This window comes from Bos indicus, chromosome 28 (assembly GCF_029378745.1).
Source record: "Bos indicus isolate NIAB-ARS_2022 breed Sahiwal x Tharparkar chromosome 28, NIAB-ARS_B.indTharparkar_mat_pri_1.0, whole genome shotgun sequence".
Classification (NCBI taxonomy): Eukaryota; Metazoa; Chordata; class Mammalia; order Artiodactyla; family Bovidae; genus Bos; species Bos indicus.
This window is the reverse complement of record NC_091787.1, coordinates 15,923,900-15,949,944: the sequence shown is the minus strand read 5'-3', so window position 1 is coordinate 15,949,944 and position 26,045 is coordinate 15,923,900. Positions and strand designations below refer to the sequence as shown.

Sequence of the window (26,045 nt, the reverse complement as noted above, 5' to 3'; positions counted from 1 at the left end):
TCTCCAGGGGATCTTCCCAACCCAGGGATTGAACCTGGGTCTCCTGCATTGTAGACAGACGCTTTACCGTCTGAGCCAATGATAACTGGTAGCTAAAGTTGCTGACATTATCCACACGAATGCTTGATTCTGCTCTACAGTGTATGGGTGTTGGATTTGCTGAAATTGTTTTTAGCAAGTCATAGATTAGATTGGTCATGTTTTTGGCCCATTAGCTTCTAAGCTGCCTGGGATGGGCTTTCTCAAGATGTGCTAGTAGTTTGCTTTCTGCTAGAATCTTTGTTTGGTTAATTTGGTATTTATGCAATGTCTTCTTTCCAATAACTGTGGCTCAATAGATACTGGTTTATTGTAGGAAGTCCTAGTAACAGAATCTTGCTGCCTATGGGCTCAGGATGGATCATTAGTCTAGATACACATAATACCTGGTTTTAAATGTGCACTCAGGGGCTGGTAATGGATGAAACTGTTAGGACCATAAAACTAAGTTTGAAGGTGGCCTATAATAGTTAAACAATGACATGGTGAAATTATGCTGGACTTACTGATTCACTACATAATAAAGGTTAATTGGGACAGATGAATAAGTAATAGACATTTATCATCACCAAGTTAGGTAGCCACACATTGGCGGGGGGTTGTCCCACCTGTCTGGACATGCCGACTTCCAGAAACACAGACGTACATGGCACTTCACAAGGACCACAGTACATATTTTTTAAAGCTTTTTTTTAAAGTTCTTTCTTTCTTTCTTTCTTTTTGGTTGTGCTGGGTCATCATTGATGTGTGGGCTTCGCTCTGGTTGCAGTGAGTGGGGGCTAATCTCTAGTTGCCATGCACAGGCTTCTCGTTACGGTGACTCCTCTTGTTGAGGACCATAGGCTCCAGGATGCGTGGGCTTCAGTAGTTGTGGTTCTTGGCTGCTCACAGCATGCTCCGGGATCTTCCTGGCTCAAGGATCAAACTCGTGTCTCCTGCATTGGCAGGCAGAATCTTTACCACTGAGCCAGCAGGGAAGCCCCCACAGTACATATTTTAACACTTTTATACTCTCTAGAACATTCTTATCAAGCAGGCCTTACAAAGATGACTACAATGGCTATTCAGTGTTCGGTCAAACAAAACACCGTTTGTAGAATGATTATAGGTGCATGCCATAATTTAAGTGGGTGTTAGCACCAAAGAAGGCACTTATCTCAAATAATGAAGCTAAGCTCTTAGGTGTAAAGTGTAGCCTAGGCTGTGGTTTTCTGAAGAACTTTATGCTTGGTTGGCTGTGGTCATTCTCCTAGTTGGGTGATTCTGATCTCTTTATGTTCCCAATTGAAATGAAATATTAGTGGATATATTGATAACACTTCTGAGTATAGAAATAGCTGAAATTCTCTACGCTCTAAGAGAACCCCACAGAACTTACAAAGTTTCAAGTGAAAGGAGAGTCCTTGAACACTTTGCTGTTGTATAACAAATATCCTAGTTCTATCATGGAATAGCAGATCCTCCACTGAACCTAATTACGGTTTATATTTCTGAATATATACTTGTTTAGGGGCAAGGGCCTGAAATGGAGGCCACCACCACCATCATCACCATGAGTTCACCATCATCACCACCACCACGACCCCATTACTGCCACCATCCCCTCCACCACCCCCATGACCCCATCCCCACCACCATCCCCTCCACCACCCCCATGACCCATCCCCACCACCAAAACCTCCACTCCATGACCCCATCCTCACCACCATCACCTTCACCCCCATGACCTCATCCCCACCATCATCACCTCCACCCCCATGACCCCATTCCCACCACCATTGCCTCCACCAGCCCCATGACCCAATCCCCACCACCATCACCTCCACCCCCATGACCTCATCCCCACCACCATCACCTCCACCACCCTCATGACCCCATCCCCACCACCATCACCTCCACCCCCATGACCCGATCCCCACCACCATCACCTCCACCACCATGACCCCATCCCCACCACCATCACCTCCACCACCATGACCCCATCCCCACCACCATCACCTCCACCACCATGACCCACCTTTTACCACCATAGTTATCAGTTTCTGCCTGTAAGCCTTAAGGAGAATGCAAATGTTTGCAATGCTACAAGCCTACAAACAGGCTTCTGAGGGTTCTCACACCACTACCTGCTAACTACTACCAAGATCTACTTAATCAGGCAGAAGGGTGGGGCAGCATTTACTCAGAATGAAGGATTTGTGAAAAAGAGATGAAGGCTAGAGAGAACTTTTGAGGTGAAGCTGGTGTTCTTTTGTAAAGTTTGTTGCTGCTCCAGTTTCAACAACACCTCTGTGGACATCACAAACCCCACTGTAGACCAGTCAGAAGAAAGGGGAGCTTAGGATACCTTCACATTTTTTACTAATAATTATTAAGTTGCTAACTACAGAAGCAGATAATTGCTGTCTTCAATGGCGACAGAGAACCTGTGGTCTGACAGGCATTTCTCATGGAACTAGCATGTTTAATAAACACATCATGTGACTCCAGGATAAATTTACTGGAGCCTTGGAAAAAAGATACGAGTGGCATAAAGACATTTTAGGGACAGTTGGTGGCATTTGAAAACATACTGGCTATACTATTAGGAAATTAGTGTTCATTTTCCTAGCAGTGATAATAGTATTGAAGCTATACAGGGGAATATCTCTCTTCCAGGGGTAGGCATGTTGAAATTTTAAATAATAAAGTGATCTTTAAGTCTGCTATTGATTTTCAATGGTTCAGCCAAAAGTGTATATACATGGAGAGAGAGAAGAAAATCAAATATGACAAAATGCTCACTGTTGAATCTAGGTTGAGTGTCTATAAGTATTACTTATACAGCTTTTTCAACTTTTTTATTTGTATAAAATAATTTGGAGGAAAGGGGAGGACAAATTCTGAAAGAGGTATAGAAACTTATTTAGTCCCTAATGTCTCATTTATCACAGAAGAGAAAAAAAGACTAATTCCTCAAAAGACAGGCTTTATTTCAGAGGAAAGAGTCTAGTTACACTGGGCACGACTCATGAGAAGCATTTACTTCAGAAGTGCATTTAAGTACTTTGTTAGAATTAAGTACTTTGTTAGAATTTAAGTACTTTGTTAGAATTAAGTGACAAAAAATATTAGTTTATGTCTATCATGTCTCAAAATCTGCATGTGTAAAATTTTAAAACGGAGTTTCTCCACGGTGTTGATTTTGTCTGAAAGCACGCAAGAAATCTTAAATATTTATAACTCCTAAAGCAGTGATATATGATTTAGTGTCAGATGTAAAACTGCCCTATCATTGCCCAGTTAAAATTGCTTTGACAAGGAAAGGTGAAAAATGAATAAAAATTAACTCACCATGAATTTCTTTTTTTTTTTTTTTGCAATGGTAGAGCTCGCCCATACAAGCACAGCTACCTCTTTATTATCTGGCTGTTGATTAATCAGTTTGCACATTAACTACAGTTAAAGTGGAGTTGAGACCCGGGATGTTTAGCACAGGCCTGCCACCCCAGGTTCCTGAAACCTGTGCAGATTTGAGGGCAGGTGTGGAGGCCAGTGCTAAGGAGCAGAGTTGGGAGAAGGAAGCCATCCCCATGCCCTGCTGGGTCTTAGTCATGATGAGTCCATAAACCACTTAATCCCCCTATGGATATCAAGAGTGGACTCTTTTGTACTGTAATACTGGGTTATCCAGGAACTCTACATTCCTTTACCTTCCCTTCACTTTGCAATCAAGAGTCACACAAAGTGGTGGCCTAAATGGGAAGGAAATCCAAAAAAGAAGGGATTAGGTAAAGCCATAGCTGATTCATTTTGCTATCAGCAGAAACTAACACAACACTGTAAAGCAACTATGCTCTAATAAAAATTAATTTAAAAAGAACAAGTAAAAGAAATTCAGAAAGATGAAGAAACTGAGGTACAAGCAGCTGAAGCAACTCACCCCAGGGGACACAGCTGATAAATGGCAGAGTCACTAGCCATAGGGCCCCACGTTGCCTTCTCTTTGCCTTCTTTATTTAAAGGAAGTTTTATTGAAGTCTAGTTGATTTACAGTGTTGCTTTAATTTCTTCTGTACAGCAGAGTGACTCGACTATACATATATATTTAACACTACTCCACTCTCAGTCTCCACTGCTCCATGTGGGAAGGGAGTCAGCTAAGACCATTATCCTCTGCCCTCCAGATCTCAGACTTGTTAGTATTCTTAACATGGGTGTGGTGCCATCCTCTGCATTCGCTTTTTTTTTGGCATGGAAGATTATATTTAGACACATGTTCTTTATTATGTTTCTAATTCTAGTAATAAGTTCTTATTGAATGTGCTTTAAAAGGAACTGACAACATTTCCAGTTTATATTCAGCAACAAGTTATGAAAATTATGGAGAAAATGATTATACTAAAAATTAGGGCTTAGAAGTCATCATTAAAGGAATGGAAATAGTTGACCTTTACACAGATATGAAGCAGAAAGTAATAGTGGTCTAAAAATATTGTGAAGGCTACCCAGTTAATTACACTTCCTTTGAATGACCCTAAAAGTTGTCGCGATGTGTACTGTAGGCAGAAACATTCAAATCAGTGTGATTTCTGGTAGTTATTCAAAGATGGAATGAGAGCAGAAAGCACTTAGAATCCCCAGCCCCCTCTCTTTAGACGCAGTGCCAGCATCTGATGCTCCTACGTCTGTACCTTAACTCATGCATGCTGGGTGCTGTCACTTCAGTAGCATTCAACTCTTTACGATCCTATCGACTGCCAGGCTCCTCTGTCCACGGAATTCTCCAGGCAAGAATACTGCAGTGGGTTGCCATGCCCTCCTGCAGGGTATCTTCCTGATCCAGGGATCAAACCCACGTCCCTTATGTCTCCTGCATTGGCAGACGGGTTCTTTACCACTGGAGCCAACTGGTGTCATTTAGAAGGGGCTGAGTTCCTCCCTCTTCTCTCCTCCAAGGATGGGCCTCGTTGCTGGCTATTCAGAGGATTCCTTGTCCTAAATTACAAAGACTACATCAGGGTGAAATATAAAATCTCAGCCAGTCTAATGAGAGTTTGTGCAGCCTTCGGGGTTGCTAAATGAAAAGGTGATATAAACCCAAAGAGGGCTAGAGATGGAGCATGAAGGTGAACGATTCCTACCATCTTTTGGGCAGTAGCTAGATCCAGTCATGCCTGATGTTGCACCACCCAGACTTTCCCATTATATAAACCAGTACATTAATCTCAATCTGCCCCCACCCCCTGAGGTTTTAAGCCAGTTTAATTTGGGCTTCTGTCCTCACTAATATTCTGGCTATTCTCAGTTCAGTCACTCAGTCACATCTGACTCTTTCTAACCCCATTGCAGCATGCCAGGCTTCCCTGTCCATCACCAACTCCCAGAGCTTGCTCAAACTCATGTCCATAGAGTTGGTGATGCCATCCAACCATCTCATCCTCTGTCATCCCCTTCTCCTCTTGCCTTCAATCTTTCCCAGCATCGGGGTCTTTTCCAATGAGTCAGTTCTTTGCATCAGGTGACCAAAGTATTGGAGTTTCAGCTTTAGCATCAGTCCTTCCAATGAATATTCAGGACTGATTTCCTTTAGGATGGACTGGTTGGATCTCCTTGCTGTCCAAGGGACTCTCAGGGGTCTTCTCCAACACCACAGTGCAAAAGCATCAATTCTTTGGCGCTCAGCTTTCTTTGCAGTCCAATTCTCACATCCATACACGACTACGAGAAAAACTATAGCTTTGACTAGACGGACCTTTGTTGGCAAAGTAGTGTCTCTGCTTTTTAATATGCTGTCTAGGTTAGTCATAGCTTTTCTTTCAAGGAGCAAGCATCTTTTAATTTCATGGCGGCAGTTACCATCTGCAGTGATTTTGGAGCCCAAGAAAATAAAGTCTCTCCCTGTTTCCATTGTTTCCCCATCTATTTGCCATGAAGTGATGAGACTAGATGCCATGATCTTAGTTTTCTGAATGTTGAGTTTTAAGCCAACTTTTTCACTCTCCACTTTCACTTTCATCAAGAGGCTCTTTAGTTCCTCTTCACTTTCTGCCATAAGGGTCGTGTCATCTGCACATCTGAGGTTATTGATATTTCTCCTGGCAATCTTGATTCCAGCTTGTGCTTCCTCCAGCCCAGCATTTCGCATGATGTACTCTGCATAGAAGTTATATAAGCAGGGTGACAATATACAGCATTGTCGTACTCCTTTCCCAATTTGGAATCAGTCTGTTGTTCCATGTCTGGTTCTAACTGTGGCTTCTTGACCTGCATACAGGTTTCTCAGGAGGCAGGTAAAGTGGTCTGGTATTTCCATCCCTTGAAGAATTTTCCAGTTTGTTGTGATCTACACAGTGAAAGGCTTGGCGTAATCATTAAAGCAAAAGTAGATGTTTTTCTGGAATGCTGAATGCTGGCTATTGGTAATGGTCAAATCTGGCCTGAATAACCACCTATCAAGGGCAACGTAGAAAGTCTTCTAGCACTTCAAAGTGCAGTTCAACCTTGAGATTACGTTAGTTTATGCTTTCTTTCCAGGAATAAATCTAATTTTAACTAAATAAAAAGAAAATGAGGGAACTCCTTGGCAGTCCAGTGGTTAGGATTTTGCGCTTCCACTTCTGGGGGCTCAGGTTTGATCCCTAGTTAGGGAACTAATATTCCACAAGCTGCTCAGCAAGGTCAAAACATAGAGAAAGGCATTCTTTGCCAGTTGATCTCTAACAAAACCTTTCATTTCCTTTTGATTCTGTTGACACAGATGCCATGCATCTGTTGTTGTTGTTGTTTAGTCACTAAGTCGTGTCCAACTCTTTGCAACCCTATGGACTGCAGTATACCAGGCTTCCCTGTCCTTCACTATCTCCCAGAGTTTGAGCAAACTCATGTCCATTGAGTTGGTGATGCCATCCAACCATCTCATCCTTTGTTGCCCCCTTCTCCTCCTGCCCTCAATCCTTCCCAGCATCAGAGTCTTTTCCAATAGACCTTTTCCAAAGAGTCATTTCTTTGCATCACGTGGCCAAAGTATTAGAGTTTCAGCTTCAGCATCAGTCTTTCCAATGAGTATTCAGGGTTAATTTCCTTTAGGATTGACTGTTTTGATCTCCTTGCTGTCGAAGGGACTCTCAAAAGTCTTCACCAGCATCACAATTCAAAAGCATCAATTTTTCGGCACTCAGCCTTCTTTAGGGTTCAACTCTCACATCTCTATAGGACTACTGGAAAAACCATAGCTTTGACTATAAGGACCTTTGTCGGCAAAGTGATATCTGTGCTTTTTAATATGCTGTCTAGATTTGTCATAGCTTTTCTGCCAAAGTGTCTTTTAATTTCATGGCTGCGGTCACAGTCTGCAGTGATTCTGAAGCCCTCCCCAAAATAAAATCTGTCACTGTTTCCACTTTTTCCCCATCTAATTGCCATGAGGTAATGGCACTTGGACTGCAAGGAGATCCAATCAGTCTATTCTAAAGGAGATCGGTCCTGGGTGTTCTTTGGAAGAAATGATGCTAAAGCTGAAACCCCAGTCCTTTGGCCACCTCATGCGAAGAGTTGACTCATTGGAAAGGACTCTTATGCTGGGAGGGATTGGGGGCAGAAGGAGAAGGAGACGACAGAGGATGAGATGGCTGGATGGTTCACTGACTCGATGGACGTGAGTCTGAGTGAACACCTGGAGTTGGTGATGGACAGGGAGGCCTGGCGTGCTGCGATTCATGGGGTTGCAAAGAGTCAGACACGACTGAGCGACTGAACTGAATGAGACCAAATGCCATGATCTTAGTTTTTTGAATGCTGAGTTTTAAGCCAGCTTTTTCACTCTCCTCTTTCACGTTCATCAAAAGGCTCTTTAGTTCCTCTTGGCTTTCTGCCAGTAGAGTGGGATGATCTGCATATCTGAGGTTGCAGATGTACATCTACAAAAAGAGAAAAATGGGGCAGATGCAGGGCGCTGTCTGTCTCTAGTTAGGTTGTTCTCATCTTTCAGACTTCCTTCTTCAGACCTGATTTGCCCACAATCTTTGTGTCTAAGGGGGCTCAATAGCAGGGCTTCCAAGGGTGACCGGTTTAGAAGGTGTAACTATACCAATATGCAAACAGTTACACTGGTTTTTGGGTCCCTGTGAACATCATTCTGGAGTCAGTGCTGGAGGCTTCCCAGTAGCCTCCCCGTACCTGGAGGCAGTTGTCACACTGTGGACACGCCCTAACTCTTCTCATTTATCTCCCCCACTAGGATTCCAAATCCTTTGAGCTGGACTTGGTCTTCTGTGAGGCTGAGGATGGTCTCATGTATCCTTCTCTATATACTGTGTTGTGTACAACTTGATATATTAGCAAGGAATGTGTGAATTGGAGAGTTCTTTGGGAGAAATTCACATTTATTTATTTGTTTAAGACCTACACCCTTTCCATGATCTCAGTAATAGGGAGAAAAATGCCCAACCCAAAAGGCTGGTTTTGCTAATAATGTTTCCCACTGTCTTGCCAACCCCATTCTACCCCTGCCTGCCCACTCCGTCTTCCCTCGGCAGATTAACTTTCCTGTTTCTTGCCTTTAAGCTAATTTCTAAAGGGCTCTCACAAATGTACCTGGTGGCAGAAGGTCACCAGCCTGAGATTAAAAATGTGTTAGAGATAGTCCTTGAAAGATAAGCACTTTCAACTAGCAGCATTTAATGTGCTGCTTTTTCCTCTTCAAAGTGCTTTGCCAGCATTACTCAGGTGGTCCACTCAACACCTCTCACAGATTGGTCAGCAAGATTACAGATTTTTTTTTTTTTTAAGGCAGAGAGTTTGGTGTTGTAACTTAAGGTAGTACCGTTCATTTAGACGTCTTGAGCCGGATGTTGATGTATTAACATTCTCAGCTTCTATGCTGACCTTGACTTCACCTTCTCTTGTTCAAGCGGTTGCTAAATTTTCTTAAAATCAATCTGATTTGGAAATCCTTAGAATGCACCTTCATTTTGGTTTGTATTCTAGTCTCAAATAAGTCTTATGGGTAATAAGATTTCTAGAAAAGAAATACTTTAGAAAAGACCCGGTTTAGTAAGCTCTTAATTTTTATTTTTCTGCTTGAATCAGCTTTTCTTTTATGGAATCCATTTATAAGGTGTACATGATGTTTTGAAATATATCTGCATTGTGAAATGATGTCCATGGTCAAGCTAATTAACACATCCATCACCTGCCATAATTACCATTTTTTGCTGTGTGGTGAGAACACTGGAGATCTACTCTCTTAGCAAATTTCAAGTGTTTGATACGTTTTTATTCATTGCAATCATTGTGCTGTGCTTCAGGTTTCCAGCATTTATTCATCTTATAACTGAACGTTTGTTCCCTTTGATCAATATCTTCTCTTTTCCTCAACCGGCCCCCACCCCAGCCTTCGGTAACCACCACTCTAGCCTCTGTTACTATGAATTAGACTTGTTTTAAGATGGAATCCATTTCTTTCTTTTTTAAAAAATACACATATCCCCTCTTTTGTGGATTTCCTTTCTCATTTAAGTCACCACGGAGCGTTAAGTGGAGTCCCCTGTGCTGTACACCAGGTTCTCACTAGTTCCCCATTTTATGCACAGTAACATGTAGAATTCTCACTAGTTCCCCATTTTATGCACAGTAACGTGTAGAAGTCAGTCCCCGTCTCCCGGTTCATCCCCTTTCCCCCTTGGTATCCATTCATTTGTTTTCTACATCTGTGTGTCTGTTTCTACTTTGCAAGTCAGATCATCTGCACCGTTTTTCTAGATTCCAAACATATGCATTACTATACAATATTTGTTTTCTCTTTCTGATGTACTTCAGGCTGTGTGACAGTCTCTAGGTCCATGCACATCTCTGTGAATGGCACAATTTCATTCCTTTGTATGGCTAAGCAATATCCCACTGTGCCACAATCTTCTCTATCCATTTCTTTAAAAGGTATTTCCAGATAGTTGTGGTAGATGTCCAAAAAGACCTACTGTGTACTTCAGTTTTCCATTTCACTCAGTATCTGCCGTAGGTCACAATTACAATAATCAGGGCAGCACCCACCATTCCTTTTATTAAATGCATCTCCTAATTCCATGTATTCAGCCACCTCATGGACCAGGTATTCTCATTACCGCGTCACAGACAAAGAGCCTGGGGCTGAAAGGAGCATTTTACGCGCCCATTGTCACATTAGGTGGTGGTTGGTGGTCCGCCTGAGAGTAAAACAGATCTGATGACTGCCTGAGCCCCTCTGCTGCCGCCCCGAGGCCACAGTGCCACTGTCAGAAGCGGAGTACGGCAGCCTGAGTGAAGCACAGTCCCCTGGAGGAGTCGATGTGTAGACCAGAATTTGTCGTGAGCAAAATGCCACTTAATGTTTGTTAATCCAGCAGGCTACTCCCTATAGTCAAATCAAAACATAGGCCAGCCTAAAAAGCTACACAAGGGGCTGCAATGCTATATAAATTTAAGAAATAGATTCAACTATAAAAGATCTGGGAGTATCAGGATGATTAATATCTGTGTTTTTGTTTACCTAGCAATTTAGAATTTTCACACCATTTTCACACTCCTTGGGTCATTGCATTCTCACAGTGAGCTGGGACAGTTAACATTATCCACCACTACTCTGATGCAGAAATGGAGGCTCAGTGAGGGTTTCTGACTTGCCATTCATGGGCTATGAAGTGAGGCAGCCCACCTGAAACCCAATCATCTATCCTCTGTCTAGGGAATCTGACACCCACGCGGATCCCTCTGCCCTGGCCCTGTTTGACGTGTGGCTGTAGGCTGAAGTTATCCTGGGGTAACTACTAAAGGCACTAAGTGCTGGGTAATGACTTTTGACAAGCTTGTGCTCTCCCGGGCGCCCAGGCTGCTTACATCATCCAGCGGTTTCTCAACTAGATCACGTTTACAGGTTTTCCGATTAGACGCACTGAGTTTTGCCTGTGACCTGTTGCTGTGAGCTTTACCTGGTGCCGTTCACGTTAGCAGTATCCAGACCACCAGTTCATCGACAGGATGACCTCCTGCCGGGGGCAGCCACGCCAACGGACCTTAACTGGTGTCATCTGACACTGAGGGTGACGGTCTGACTGCCTGCACCCTGGAGAATTAGCCGATATTGGAGTTAATTGGATTTCTCTTTCTTTTCCTTGCAAATACTTTCTTTTCTCCTGACTCTTTTCTTCCATGCCTGCATATTTATTTCCGGTCCTGGGCATTTGGGGGCATCCTCATTGGTGAGGCCACTGTGTACTTGCCCTCTTCTTTGCTCTGATGAATACGGCTGGTGAGAAACTATTTTGGGAAAGTATGAAGCTCTTGGAGACAGTGGTATCATCATTAGTCAGGCTTTAGACTCTAATGAATAATGTGCATTTTGGTTTTAATAGTATCCTTGACATCACTTCCAAGATGAAAAATGATGTGCTTAATCATAATCATTTTAGACTTGGGGAGTAAAAGGTCTTAAGTCAGTGTGAACTTTTCCTTAACATAGTGTTTTAGGTACTGAGTGTATACTTTGTATTATCAATTTCTTGAAATCCCTCTCTGAACTTCAGTTTCCTCATCTGTAAAATGGTGTGATATTACCTCCTGAGGCTACTCGGTCCTGAAGATTCAAACAACACATGACCGTAAAGGCCTAGGACAGTCCTTAACATTGAGTTGGTAGAGTTGCTCTTAACATAGAAATTTAAATAAGACTAAGGCATTTAGATCAGAGAAGGCAATGGCACCCCACTCCAGTACTCTTGCCTGGAAAATCCCATGGATAGAGGAGCCTGGAAGGCTGCAGTCCATGGGGTCGCTGAGGGTTGGACACGACTGAGCGACTTCACTTTGACTTTTCACTTTCATGCATTGGAGAAGGAAATGGCCACCCACTCCAGTGTTCTTGCCTGGAGAATCCCAGGGACGGGGGAGCCTGGTGGGCTCCCATCTATGGGGTCGCACAGAGTCGGACACGACTGAAGTGACTTAGCAGAAGGCATTTAGAAAATACATTCTTCTAACTGAATGGGGTCTGTTGATTTAATATAGGCATCCTGTGTCTATAATTGTAAAGGGCCAGTCCTAGCTGGAAATTGTTTTTGCTGTGTTTTCTCCACACATTATCAGATTTTAACAAATGGGCTCATATAAATAAAAGTCCTTTGAAAAGTAGAAGTGACTTTCAGAAAAGAAAGGAAAAATAGAAGCAACTACACATCTGTACTTTGAAAGTCTTTGAAAAGTAGAAACGACTATACCGTGCCAACACTGGCCTTGGTGCCTGATCTCAGGTGTTCATTTTCATTTAATCTTCATATCAATCAGTCGTCAATTTGAAAATAAGGGAACTCAGACCGAGAAAAGTTAAGAAACATTCTAAGGATCTTAAGGCCAGCAAGTAGTGTTGGGGCATCTCCAAGGGGGCTTTCAATAAGTAAAGAAAAAGAAAAGTCAAAGGCAAAGTATCTCCTTCATTCCTGGTGGAGGCCAGCTTGAGGGTTGTGTCTGACCCAAGTGGGCCTTGGTAACTGCACCCCTGGGCAGACCCCCTACCCAGTGGCCAGCATCAGTGACCCGGGACAGGTAGCCCCTCATGGAGTTCTGCGTAGGGGAACAAAGCAGGTGGCTCTCCTCTGTGACCAAGCTCGGGCCCGCAAGAGTGAAAACTGCATCTGAGCAGAGCCTTCCAGCTGCCTTTCCCAAATCGTCCATGAAGATAAATAAACCACATTTCCAGGGCTACAGTGAATATAAAGGGACAGAGTGAGGCCTTCAGTGACACAACTGAGCAGCCTTTCCAAACTGGAAAGCTTACGAGTGGGAAAAGTGCTCTCTTCACAAATGGCAGAGATGATTTTCAAATCCAAGTCTGTGACTCAGCTCTAAAGCCCGGCTTTTCCATTAAGCCCTGGGAACACCCCTACTTGCTGTGCGAAGTTTGAGAGCCGTCTCTAGTTCATCTTTTTTTTTTTTTTTTTTAAATAAGCACGGTGTCTTTACTTTTTAATTTTTGGGCTATGCCTCATGGCATGTGGCATCTTAATTCCCCCAACCAGAGATTGAATCTATGCACCCTGCATTGGAAACGTGGAGAATTAACCATTGGACCACCAGGGAAGTCCCTCTAGCTCACCTTTTTCAACCATCGTTTATGTAGTATCTGATTTATTGTTTTAAATGTCTGCTGTAAGTAACCAGGTGCAAGAGTTTTTCCTGGTACTGTGGTACCATGCACAGTGATGTGTCAGAACATTTTGAAATTCATATCGTTGATTAAAATAAGTAAGCAGTTCAAGCGGCACATTTCCGTTTTAAGTGAACGTAGCCATTCCCTTTTCCAGGAGATCTTCCTGACCCAGGGATCAAACCCAAGTCTCCTGCACTGCAGGCAGATTCTTTACTGTCTGAGCCGCCAGAGAAGCCCAGTCTGTAGAAAGAAGTATTCAGAGACACGTAACTTGGAAATGAAGCTACCACCTCGTATCTATAAAAACCCTAGGTTTAGATGGCATGCCTTGTTTTGTATTTCAGTGGACGCATTGTGAGAAGAGCCTTTTGTTTGTCTGTATTTCACTTATTATAATTGTTAGGCCTACCCATAAACCTCTGCAAAACTCTATGGAAAAAAAAAAACGGGAACAAATGTGAGGACATACGGCCAGTTGTTTTGAACACGTCTTTGTGTTTGTTCATTGTACACTGGTTCATTTGTGTTATGACAGAGTTCCTAGGGGTGGGGAGAGTGAGGGACCTAGGAGGAAGTCTGAGGGGTCCCCGTGTGCTGGCACACTCCTGCCTGCATAAATATTGCATCACGGCAGTGTTACCTTTTTGTGTGATGTAATTGATCGTTTCAATAATTAATGTCGCCAGTGCATGTGTCTAAGAGGACCAAGGGTAAATAATTTACTGTAATTACCAAAGAGGAGTGATATTATTTATTTATTAGAGCTTGAAAAAAATGGGTCCTTTGGAAAATAACCTTAAGGCCCCAAATGTAGGAGTTTTAGTTTGCTAAAAAATTTAGTAAGCAACACCACTATTTCACATTAAACATTTTGCCCTGCTCTGGAGGTGAGTTGGGCTTCCCAGTTGGCAGTACTGGTAAAGAACCTACCTGCCAATGCAGAAGACTTCAGGGACAGGGGTTCAATCCCTGGGTCAGGAAGCTCCCCTGGAAGAGGGCACGGCAACCCACTCTAGTATACTTGCCTGGAGAATCCCATGAACAGAGAAGTCTGGTGGGCTATAGTCCATAGGGTCGCAGAGAGTCAGGACACGATTGAAGCAACTAGGCACGGAGGGCAGTTCTTTGGGGTCTCTAAAAGTCAGTAAAATTGGTAAATGAGGCCAGACTAAAGCCAACATCTAATCTTTGGTTAAACCATAAAGAATGTGGGCACTTTCTGAAGTGATGCATTGCTCTTTGGGGATTAGGAACCTGGTTCTATAAGCTTTTATGAACATCACTGATCACACACCCACCCAGCAGATGTGTCCTCTCTCGCTCAATGCAGAGAAAGCTGCTCCTCATTCATTTCTGCATTCCCCTAAGATCTGGATAGGATAGTGACTGCACATAAGTGCTCTACAAATTATTGTTCAGTTTGATTTAAATTATTGTTCAGTTTGATTTCAGGGCTATTCTTTAATGTTTATAATTCACAGTAATTTAGAAAATTTGTTTTCTTATCAAATATACACACCAATCAAAAGTCATGTCCTGTTATCACACATACTCATCTGGATTAAAAGAAGAACCTCCATATACACCTTCAGCCTCTTCTCTCCAGAGACAGTGACTTGGGATACCTTTTGATGACTGAGTATTAAGCTCACAGGGTACTCTGCATGGTAGAGGACTTGTCATCTGTGACTTCCACTAAAGAAATGAACCTGGAACATTTCACTGGAAAATTTCAGAGAAGCCTCCATTTTCAGCCTCCAGGCTCCATCCCTAACTGTCTATCTGGGAGACCAGTAAAGGTAGAAGTTTGGGTCTGAACATTTGGTATATAAGCTTTCAATTAATCTCCATTTTCATTATGGAGAAATCTTCTCCATAATCTTCTTCCTCTGGTCTCTATACCTCTAACTTTCTGCCAAGGATGATGGATGGAAGTTAGTTATTTGGAGACAGATAAATCAGTGAGGGGATTGTGAGGATCACATCACTTTTATAGAGAGTTTCAACCAATCCTTGTTTTTCTGCTGATGTGTTCTCTTATGCTCTTTGTGTGCGTGTGTGTGTATGTGTGAGTTAACACTCAACTTCCATTTTACTGGGGTTTCAATAGAAAGCAGATCTTTACCAGGATGAAAAATGAGATTGATATCGTTTGTGGTCTGTGAAATACTATCTTTCATCAGATTTAGAACATTCTTAGCAATTCTGTCTTCAGACTTAGCCTCTACTTTGTTTTCCTCTTCTTCCAAGAGTCCAGTTACACATATGTTAAAACTTTTCACTGTGTTCTACGCCTCATACCATTTTCTGTATTTTTCATTCTTTTAAACTATCTACCCTTGACATACACATACTACTACATTCAAAACAAATAACCAACAAGGGCCTACTTTTAATAGCACAGAGAACTCTGTTCAATATTCTATAATAATCTAAATGGGAAAAGAATTTGAAAAAGAATATGTATATATATAAAACTGAATCACTGAACTATACCCCTGAAACTAACACAGCATTGTAAATCAACCATAGTCCAATATAACATAAAATTTTTTAAATCTGCCCTTCATTTTGTATGTTTTTCCACTTACACTTCCAGTTTACTAACCTTGTTTTCTGTTGTGTCTACTTAAGAACTCACATTATACTGAGAACCGGACAAAGACCCATTTGATTCTTTCTTACACATATTCCAGTGCTCTGTTGAATTATCCAACTTTATTTTTCTCTATCTTTTCTATTTTCTTAAACATACTAATCATAGTTATTAGGATCACTGTAGTGAAAGTTCTTATAAGCTTCCTTCAAAATACAGGACGACCTTGGGATCTGTTTATAGTATCTGGGTATCTTTTTCTGTTTTTGTTCATGTGCTCTGGCCATCCTTGGCAGTTTTTCATTGCATGCTGGACATGATGTATTAAAAACAAGTTTGTAGACATGACACACCCAATGATGATATATTCTTTCAAAGAGGAGTCACTATCTCTCTGCAATGCAAATAGAGGGGTGGTTGAGTCTTCTAATCCAGTCAAGATTTTGCTGAAATGAGGCTGGTTTGAAGCCCTGATAAGCCTCAGGCAATCTCTGAACTGTCTCTGGCCCTTCAGGGTCCTTATTTGAAATTTTGGTATGGTCTTTGAGGCCCCTCCCTTTCTAAGTCTCAAACTCTGAATCTTTTTTCTCATGAAACTGCCCAACAGCTCTACTATGCCTTTCAGAAATTTTCAGGTCGGTTTTTCACCTTCCTGTTCTGCACAGCCCCAGAATTTAGCAGATGTTCTGAACAGAAATCTGTAGCGTGCTTGAGGCCACCCAGATCCCCACCAAAACTCTTTTGGCTTTTGTATCCCCTGCAGGCAGCCCCTGTAGGCACAAAGCCCAGATTCCATCTGCACTGGTAATTGACAAATGCCCCCAAGTTAAAAATGGAAACAAAAAGTCAGCTTATCTTTTTGCAGGTCACCTCCTCTCCAAGTACAGGTCCTCCAGTTTTGCACCTCAGTTGTTCTCTGCTGCCTGCAGAGATAGATGATTTCCATGCTTACCTGCTGCCTGCAGAGATAGATGATTTCCATACTTACCTGCTGCCTGCAGAGATAGATGATTTCCATACTTATCTGGTGTACAGCGCTAGGCTACTGTAGGCTTCTCTATCCCACTTGGAAATAGAAGTCATCAAGATTGACCTTTTTTTTTTTTTTTTTTGAGATTCAGAAGAGAAATTTACAGTTGTAGGATTAACTTAAGAGATTTTTGAAGTACTTAAAATCGTGGTTAGAATGACTTCTGTGATCTTCCTTGTGCCATGCCAATTACTCAAGTGGTTTCTTAAAAGACTGAAATAATACAGCATATCAATGAACTTTATTTTTTAATTTTTGAAACTGCAATGTAGACCTATAGAGGAATATACAGTCAGGCCCGTGGATGCAAAGGGCTGATGACACTGGTTATTTTATATAAGGGACTTGAGCATCCCCGTATTTTAGTATCCACAGGCACAGGTGGGTGAGGGGTGTCCTGGAACTGGTCACCTGAGGATAAAAGAGACAACTATAAGAAAATGCTTATTTTGAATATTGAACTATCTGGACTGATGGAGACATACAGGTATATTTTATAGGTGCAGAGAAACCACTGTCTTGGATGAGTTGCTGACATAATACATTGTTTATTTTTCAGCATCTAACATTCACAAGAGAATTTGACTCAGATTCTCTTAGACATTACAGCTGGGCTGCAGATACCTTGGACAATGTCAATCTTGTCTCAAGTCCTGTTCATTCCGGGTAAGTAACCAGAAACTCACTTCTCCTGTTACATTAACATTGCATTTATTTGAGTTATAAATTCATATTGGCAAGTTTCACATGTATTAAATATTGATCTTCTAAAGGACTTCATTAATGAGTATACGTGGCATATATTTGTAAATCATTAGTAAATTCTTTTCTAGACAAGTCTGCATATCTGTTTTTATTGACAAAAGCACAGTGTTAGAAAGGAAATTAACAAAGCGCTGGTGCATAAAAACTGCCTGGCTATTCTGGCCCTACTTTTAGGCCCTTAATTTTGCATTTCAATAAAAAAATTTTAGTATAGTCATTTCTTTTCATTTTACTTTATTCAAATGTTTTTTCTGAGTATATTATTTTTCTGAAATATAATTATAATGAAGTTGTATTAAAGTTTTTTAAATAAATGAATTTTTAAAAGAAAAGAAACAGTAAATGTACCAGTGTGTGTACACCAGAAGAGCTATTGTAAAAACCACATCGAAGAGGCTCCTCTTTGCTGCCCTGTTAGTCAGCAGGCAGCTAAGAGGTGACCTGCTTCAACTGCTAAATTGATAATTGCTGTATTTTTAGATATTGGGTTCTTTGCCTAATAGGTAATTAAAACTTGGGATAATCGATATGTATACAAATGGGAATGAAATAATTTGAAAATTTCAAAGTATTTTCACCTCTGAAATTGATGTTTAGGCCATAAATTAATTGTAATTCAGGACAAGTACAGACTCATTTTGAATTAAATAAATTAACTATGATTAACATATGTGAAATGCCTTTATATATCTTATGAAGTATTTTTTGCTGCTTTGAATCACAGTAAAGTGTGATGGCTAACATAGCTAGTGCTTGTCATATATCTGGCATCATGCTAAATCTTTTCACATGTATTATTTAATATTTATTTGAACCTTAAAATGACACCGAGATAAGTTTTATCATTATTCCCATTTTACAGAGGAAAAGTCCTAAGCTCAGAGTAATGCTACAAATTATTTAAAGAATTCTTACACAATTACAGCTTGTAACATCACAGCTGTAAAACACAAGTCACCACAATGTCATTTAAACAGAAATAATTTACATGCAAGTGCTTTATAAACTACATGGTGGTCTTTGAGTCATCAATATTGCATTTCTTTAATTAGAAAAATTCTTAATTATAGTAATATTAATTTTTAAACTGCTTAAAATATTTACATGATTTATAGTAGATGTATATGAGTCTAAAATTGCAAAAGCAAAAAAAAAAAAAAAAAAGTCAGAGTTGAGAAGGAAAATATAAAACACCCAGAATACATTCATTCAGTGGGCAAACATATTGAGTTTTTTGAACCAAGTTTAGTGAATTGCCACCATGTTACCAGAATCTAGAACCAGCACTTTGTACTCTACATAGGAAAGAAAAGTCCAAGGGTTTTATTTAGTAAATTGAGAAGCTGAGGCATCATGGGATAATAAAATCAGAAATGAGCGTTCCTCTACATTGGACACAGTATAGTATTTGAATATGCAACTTATCTCTCCTTCCCCTTGAATTCATTGAAGACAACAGACTTCTTCAGGGAAGGAAAGTAATAGCAGCTAGTTGGGCTTATTTGAAAAGGAGAATATACACTGGTATACACTTGGAACTAGTTCACTAATGCTAGGTCTATGGAGTAGCTTATACATAGCCATATGAGGCAAATCTTTTTCCAAATTGTCCCACAAATGCCAAATGCCTTGGTTTTGTTTTCTGATGGTTTTTATTTTTCCTTTGCTTATCATTGACATTTTCTGTTGCTTGCTTCTAATTATCTTACATTAATTTTCCCATTTGCTTTCTAAATTATTTTGCAGCTATTCTTCTCCACTTCCTCAGTATGATTCAAGGTGATAACTGTGTCTTTTATGTGAATCATCCCTTTTTGTATTTTTAATTTATGTGAATTTTCCCCACAGATTGTGTCAATGTCTGTAAGTGTATCAGCATCTGTCATCCTGCTGTTCCTAAAACTAGAAACATTCATGTGTTAGTTTTAAAATCATTTGTAGAATTCCTGCTTTAGTTTACATATGAATAAGATACAATGAATATGATTCAGTATTACCTTTTCATTTGTTTTTGTAAGTTATAGTGCATGAAATTTTATTTTGTATCCAACATGTAAGAAGTGAAGTTGCTCAGTCCTGTGAGACTGTTTGCGATCCCATGGACTGTGTAACCTAGCAGGGTCCTCCGTCTATGGAATTTTCCAGGCAAGAGGACTGGAGAGGGTTGCCATTTCCTTCTCCAGGGCATCTTCCCAACCAGGGATGGAACCCAGATCTCCTGCATTGCAGGCAGATGACTTACCCACTGTGCCACCAGGGAGTTTAAAAAACAAATTTCTGTATTTCATGATGTTATTGAATAATAGGACTCAATATTCTGCTTAACATTTACCCCATATTTCCTCAGTCTTTTGGCTCTATAAAGCTGAAAACCTTAGAACAATAAATAATCAGTAATGAGCCCTAGCTATGTGCTGGGTGCCATGCAGAATATAGAGAAAGAGATTCTTCCAATTTGTCATTAAAATCTTCTAAGCCATGGTTTTTCCATTTGGTTCTGATATTCTCTGTAGCTGGGGTATTTTTATATTGACACTGGTAACCTTCTTACACTACCTTCAGTGTATATATGTATATATATTATATACCTATAATATATATTTCATTTATTTATATATGTATAAATAAATGAAATTTATCACTCAGTTGTGTCTGACTCTTTGAGACCCCATAGACTGTAGCCCGCCAGTCTCCTCTGCCACAGGAATTCTCCAGACAAAAATACTGGTGTGGGTTGCCATGCCTTCCTCCATGGGATCTTCCCAACCCAGGGATCAAACTTAGGTCTCCTGCATTGCAGGTGGATTCTTTACCGTCTGAACCATGAGGGAAGCCCATAATATATATTTCATGTATTTATATATGTATATATTTTTCTGTATTTTTTTTCAATGTTAGTAACCAAATCTGACCTAGGCAATTTCTAAGCACACTTAACAAAATAGTTTTGTTTATTGGTTTATTCAATAAACATTTACTGTGTGCTTATTATGTGTGAGAATCATGCTCAGCTCTGCAGGTAGAGCAGTGAACAAGACCAACCTGATCGGAATATTATGTGTGTGAGTGAGAACCAGCTGTTTGTTGCCAGGGTGAGCAAGGTCCTCTCAGTGTAAATACTCCAGTGTTTATTTGTACCAATACAACTGCATTTTCAAACCCAGAGTTTATCTTGAGTCATTTCTCATTTATTCTGTTACTGTTAATCCCAACCACAAGTTCCTTTTTAACTACTAAAAGCTGGGAAAGATCAGATTTTTGTCTTGGGCTTCCTTATAATATTGCCACATTGTCTTCAGTACCGGGTAAAAGTGGCTGTTAAGCTTGTACATGTCTAAGGAAATGAAGGCTCCCAGAGTAGCTGCAAGGGAGCCCTGGATCATTCAGCACTGGAGACAGTTCATCTGGACACTTGTACAAGTGAACAAGGATCTTTGTTTTTTAATAGGAGGGAGTTTTGTTTTTTGTTTTGTTCTGTTTTTGAAGGGGTCTGTCTCTTGCCCTCATACTTTGAATATCCCTGTGATTCTAGTCTCTCAAAGTAGATACAATAATATCAAAACATAAAAACCATTCATTAATCCAGAGGAAAATGGCTAAATCCAAAAAGAGCAAAAAGGTATGAAGTTGATGACTTCACTGATGACCACAGTTGGTTCTGAAAATCTGCTGGGCTAAAAGGTGATCCCCATGTACCTGCCTCTCTCCATGGGGATGGTGGGCTGATTTACTCTTTCAAGGTCAAGAAGCATCACTCTTTTGGAAGGAGTCTCCAGCTAAGACCTCCAGGCAGGGTCTGAAATCTATTTGCGGGGACGTTAGAACTGTTTTACAGAAGAGTATACAGTAGCAGATTTTGATGGATGGGATTGTCCACCCCCACACCCACATACACACACCAGATACTGTAGATATTCAGACAGTTTTCTAAATATCAACATTTGGTGCTCTTCCATGAATAAGCATATTTTCATATGTGAGAACCAAAATGTAAAAATATGTGTTTCTGTTCGCCTGTCTGACTTGCACTCTTCATATGTTGGGCTCACTGGTTTATGTTTACTAGAGGGCTTTACAACCCGGTGACAAAGGTGGGAGGAGTCACAGAGGTCTTTTTTTCATGAACATATGATAGGAATCAAGATATTACCCAAATAAGTTTGGGATTAGCAGATACAAACTATTATGCATTGGGTGGATAAACAACAAGTTGCTACTGTCTAACACAGGGGACTATATTCAGTAACCTGTGATGAATCATAACGGAAAAGAATATGAAAAATAATATATATATGCGTAACTGAATCACTTTGCTGTACAGCAGACATTAACACATTATAATTCAACTATATGCCATAAAAAGTTTTAAAAGATACTACCCAAATATGACAGTTTACATCTTTACATCTTCATAGCTACAAGCACAAGCAGATAAATAGTTTTTCTTCCCTAGCTTTAATGTAGCAGCCAATGACAGAATTATATAGAGATGTTTTCTAAAAAGTCAGTTCGTCAATTTTTGCATTTCTGTACAGATACTCAAATGTAGGTTATTTTAAACAGTTTTTAAAGCCAAATTGATACTGAAAAAATTAAATCCCTTTCCATCAAAATTGCCCTAGTAAAACTTAGTCACTTTCTGCTTTTATTCGTTTCTGCTTTGTGGAAATAGTAAAAATTAGAGTGTCGGTATGATTAAATATACATTTATTTTCTGAGTTGTTCACGTTTAAGACGTACTGTGGAGTTTCATCTTAACTGCTGGGGGAAGAGATTCCATAGTCAGCAAATGGCTAAAACCATGTATAGTTACAATGACCCTTAAATATAATTTAAACCACCCACAGCAACCACATACAGTGGTTTTGTTTAGGGGACTTTGTTTTTAAATGCAAGACAGTCCTTTAATAGCCAACTTTTATTCCAGCTTTGAAACATTCACTATTGCTTTAGTTTGAGCATCGACAGAGTGATTGACTTCTGTTCAGAGGCCATTTGCCACCAAAAATAAATTGTCGTGTTTTACACTTTTGCTCAGTTCACAAGTCAAATGCATGTTTGAGGTATTTACTTCCAGTGTATTCTTAAAGAGAGGGAATGCTAGCTACCTTGTCTGTCACTTTAACATTTAACTTCAGAACTGACTGTGGAGATGGTTTGCATCTCTCCCTGACTCGGCCTCTGATCTTCCTCTGCAGGTTTCTGGTTAGCTTTATGGTGGATGCTCGAGGGGGCTCCATGAGGGGAAGCCGTCACCACGGGATGAGGATTATCATTCCTCCACGCAAGTGTACGGCCCCCACCCGCATCACCTGCCGTTTGGTAAAGAGACATAAACTGGCCAACCCACCCCCCATGGTGGAAGGAGAGGGATTAGCCAGTAGACTGGTAGAAATGGGTCCTGCAGGGGCACAATTTTTAGGGTAAGTCATTTTGTCAATTTTCATCTTGGCCCTTATACTGCATCTTTGATTTTCTTTACCCTTGTCAATTAAATTAAATCTATTGAGTTAACTACTAAATCTATTGAGTTGGACCATTTTGATCGATTATAGCATTGGTGTAGAATCAAAGGTCACAAAGCTATGTAATTCTGTGAAAAGCTGGAAGGCTGGCACTCCCTTAATTCAGTTTGCTGGTCAAAGCTTTTACTAACTGAGAAGCATGTTCTCTGCTCAGTGAGTGCACGGAACCCCAGCAGCCCCCGTGGAAGTCAAGGCACCACTCTGACACGTGACATATTGAATAAATGGCTATTTTGGGTACATGTCTGCTTAATGATAATTTTTGGGGGAAACAATCCATTGTGATCTGGTCCTTTAAGAGAAAAAAATGAATTTATTTTCTGAGGTGGCACTTGGGTGCGAACCAGGCAGGCTCTGTCATGACTGACAGTTTGTTCACAGTTTCCCCTTCTTGTTTCTCTTCCTGCTGCATGGATGTTATTCAGTAAACTGCATCTTCCCACCAATCCTCCCCCTGTAAATGAGGGTGAGAGCTTGGTTAGCCGAATCCTGCAGCTTGGGCCTCAAGGAACAAAATTTATTGGGTAGGATCTTTATAGACAAGATACAGAATGTCTACAATTCTTTTCCATTTTCAATTTTTTTCTATCACACCCATGGTCTTATTCTTGTCTTAATTTTATTTTCAGTTTTTAATGCTTTCAGTTGATGTGTGTCACTGAAAGAAAAAAAAAATTCATAGTGGCTTGACTTAATGTAGCACCCGCCGCGACCTCTCTTGTGCTTTTCAAGCATGTGGAATTCACTGCAAGCATTCTGCTTTCATAACTTTGTGCTTTTGTAAAATTTACTTTCATTTGAAATATTTCAACTGATTATGGTCGTTTTTAAGATAGACTGAAGATCTAATTTTAACCCAGTGTAAGAGAAGGTATTTGCAGACTCTGAATCAACATTTGCTATAAATGATATATATGTGTGTGTATATATATATATATATGTGTGTATATATATATATGTATGTGTGTGGAGTTACATTTTTTTAAAGTACTTATGCATACTAAGTAAACTTTATGGACTTTGAGAAGGAAAATCATCAATAAGTAAACTGATTTTGAAAAAAATGTTGGGAATACAAGATATTTAAAGAAAGCCAAATAGGCAGCAGGTAGAATATTTACTAAAGTTATTAAATTGTTTTGTTTTCTTCTGTTTAAGCTGAAGTGTGTTGGTATTCGTCTGTCTGCTTGTCTGTCTGACTGGTGTGTTGGCCTTGGCAGTCTGCATGAAGAAACCTGTTATGAAAACTTATGCTTGGCTTTCACCTTGATCCCAGACCCTCGTTCATTTCTTCTCTCCAGTATTGTTGAATGTCATACACAAAGCCACATCCCTTAAATATTTACAGGGACAGTATCTGATACATCAACCTGCAAAGATTGTATCTAGTTCTCAAAAAAAAAAAGAAAAAAGTAATGTCTGATCCAGGTGTGGTTAAAAATATGGTAAACATCTTAATAACTCTTGAAATTACTAACACTGTTAGGAATAGCTGATTCTGCTTTTACCCATCAAAAAATAAATGCATTATAAAAAATCTTTCAAACCCTTAATTTTAGTTAATGATAAGTATTTTGCCAAAAGTAAAAATTTCATACCTATCATCCTATTTTAAGTGAATGCTTTTGTAATAACTCAAATATTAATACGTTTTATGTCATTTGGTCATTACAACTACTATCACTTTTTATGCTGTTACCTAGTTAAGCCTGTACCTTCTTTTCCCACTTGTACATAATCACATAGGCTAAGAGGTGAGGTTACATACAACCTCTGTAGGAGAATAATGATACTGTCTACTTAAATGTCATAAAATAAAGCTGCACAATCCAACTACATAAACTGTGTGTGATTGTGGTCTGCTTACTTCCATTCATCTTTTTTAGCATTTATCCTACTTTCAAATTTAACAGAACTATTCCTGTGCTTGATTGGCTAGCTTCAATTTGCAGCCATTTTTTTACATTCTTTTGCAAAAGGACACTGTCAAAGATTAACATATAACAAAAGATTGTTATATGACAATTTCAAACCAATAGTGCTTTTTCAGAAAGTTTAATTCCTATGCAGTCCTACAAGAGTGAGGAAATTAAACTGCCCATTTCGTAACTTAAAAACTAAAGAAACTCTCTTGACTATACAGGCCATAAACGTTATGTAAACTGACCGTTGGAGGGAGTGGATTGTTACATTGATTGTATTCTTACTAAGGGGAAAAAAATCAGCAATCTTTCAAAATTATTTGCAAATTTTCTTTAAAGAAATGACTGTGTCCTTTTAAATCATGAGTGTTTTGTATAATATACCTATTGTGTTCTTAAAAACGGACCAACTTTCTTTCTTATGGTCTATTTTAATAACTTTCAATTCCTCGATTTCTAATGTGTGCCGAATATTTTCCCTCTTTTAAATCAAATGCCTAACATATGATAGGCCCCCAAGAATTGTTTGTGAATGAATGAATGATGGCATGTTTTCAGGCTTCTAATATATTATTTAATTAGCAAATGATTCTGCAGCTTTGAAATCATTCCCAACCTTAGTGGCACCTCTGACTTTCAAATGAATATTGTCAGTGAAACAGTTTAAAAAGTATGAAACCATAAACACATTTCCTTTGATACCAAAATAATGTGGCTTTTTTTCCAGCCCTGTCATAGTGGAAATCCCTCACTTTGGTTCTATGAGAGGCAAGGAGAGAGAGCTCATTGTTCTTCGCAGTGAAAATGGTGAAACGTGGAAGGAGCATCAGTTTGACAGTAAAAATGAAGATTTAACTGAATTACTTAATGGCATGGATGAAGGTAATTACAGTGACCACATGTTTCTATAAATGTCTGTAGGCAGGAATCACATGAATGACTAGCACTAAAGGAAACAGTGCTCGAATTTCATACATTTGTATTTTAAAGTGGGAACCGGGTTCCTCAGCAT

At 39.9% G+C, this 26,045-nt stretch overlaps 1 protein-coding gene across 3 annotated transcripts in view; it reads left to right on the top strand.

Annotated features, from left to right (window-relative positions):
• ANK3 (ankyrin 3) overlaps window positions 1-26,045 on the top strand; it is a 382,561-nt gene that overhangs the window by 271,501 nt on the left and 85,015 nt on the right. For all 3 annotated transcript variants that reach the window (XM_070781829.1, XM_070781830.1, XM_070781831.1), the window contains 3 exons: window positions 17,381-17,487; window positions 22,785-23,009; window positions 25,761-25,915. In XM_070781829.1, the coding sequence (XP_070637930.1) occupies window positions 17,381-17,487; window positions 22,785-23,009; window positions 25,761-25,915 (487 nt within the window). The remainder of the gene's footprint in view (window positions 1-17,380; window positions 17,488-22,784; window positions 23,010-25,760; window positions 25,916-26,045) is intronic.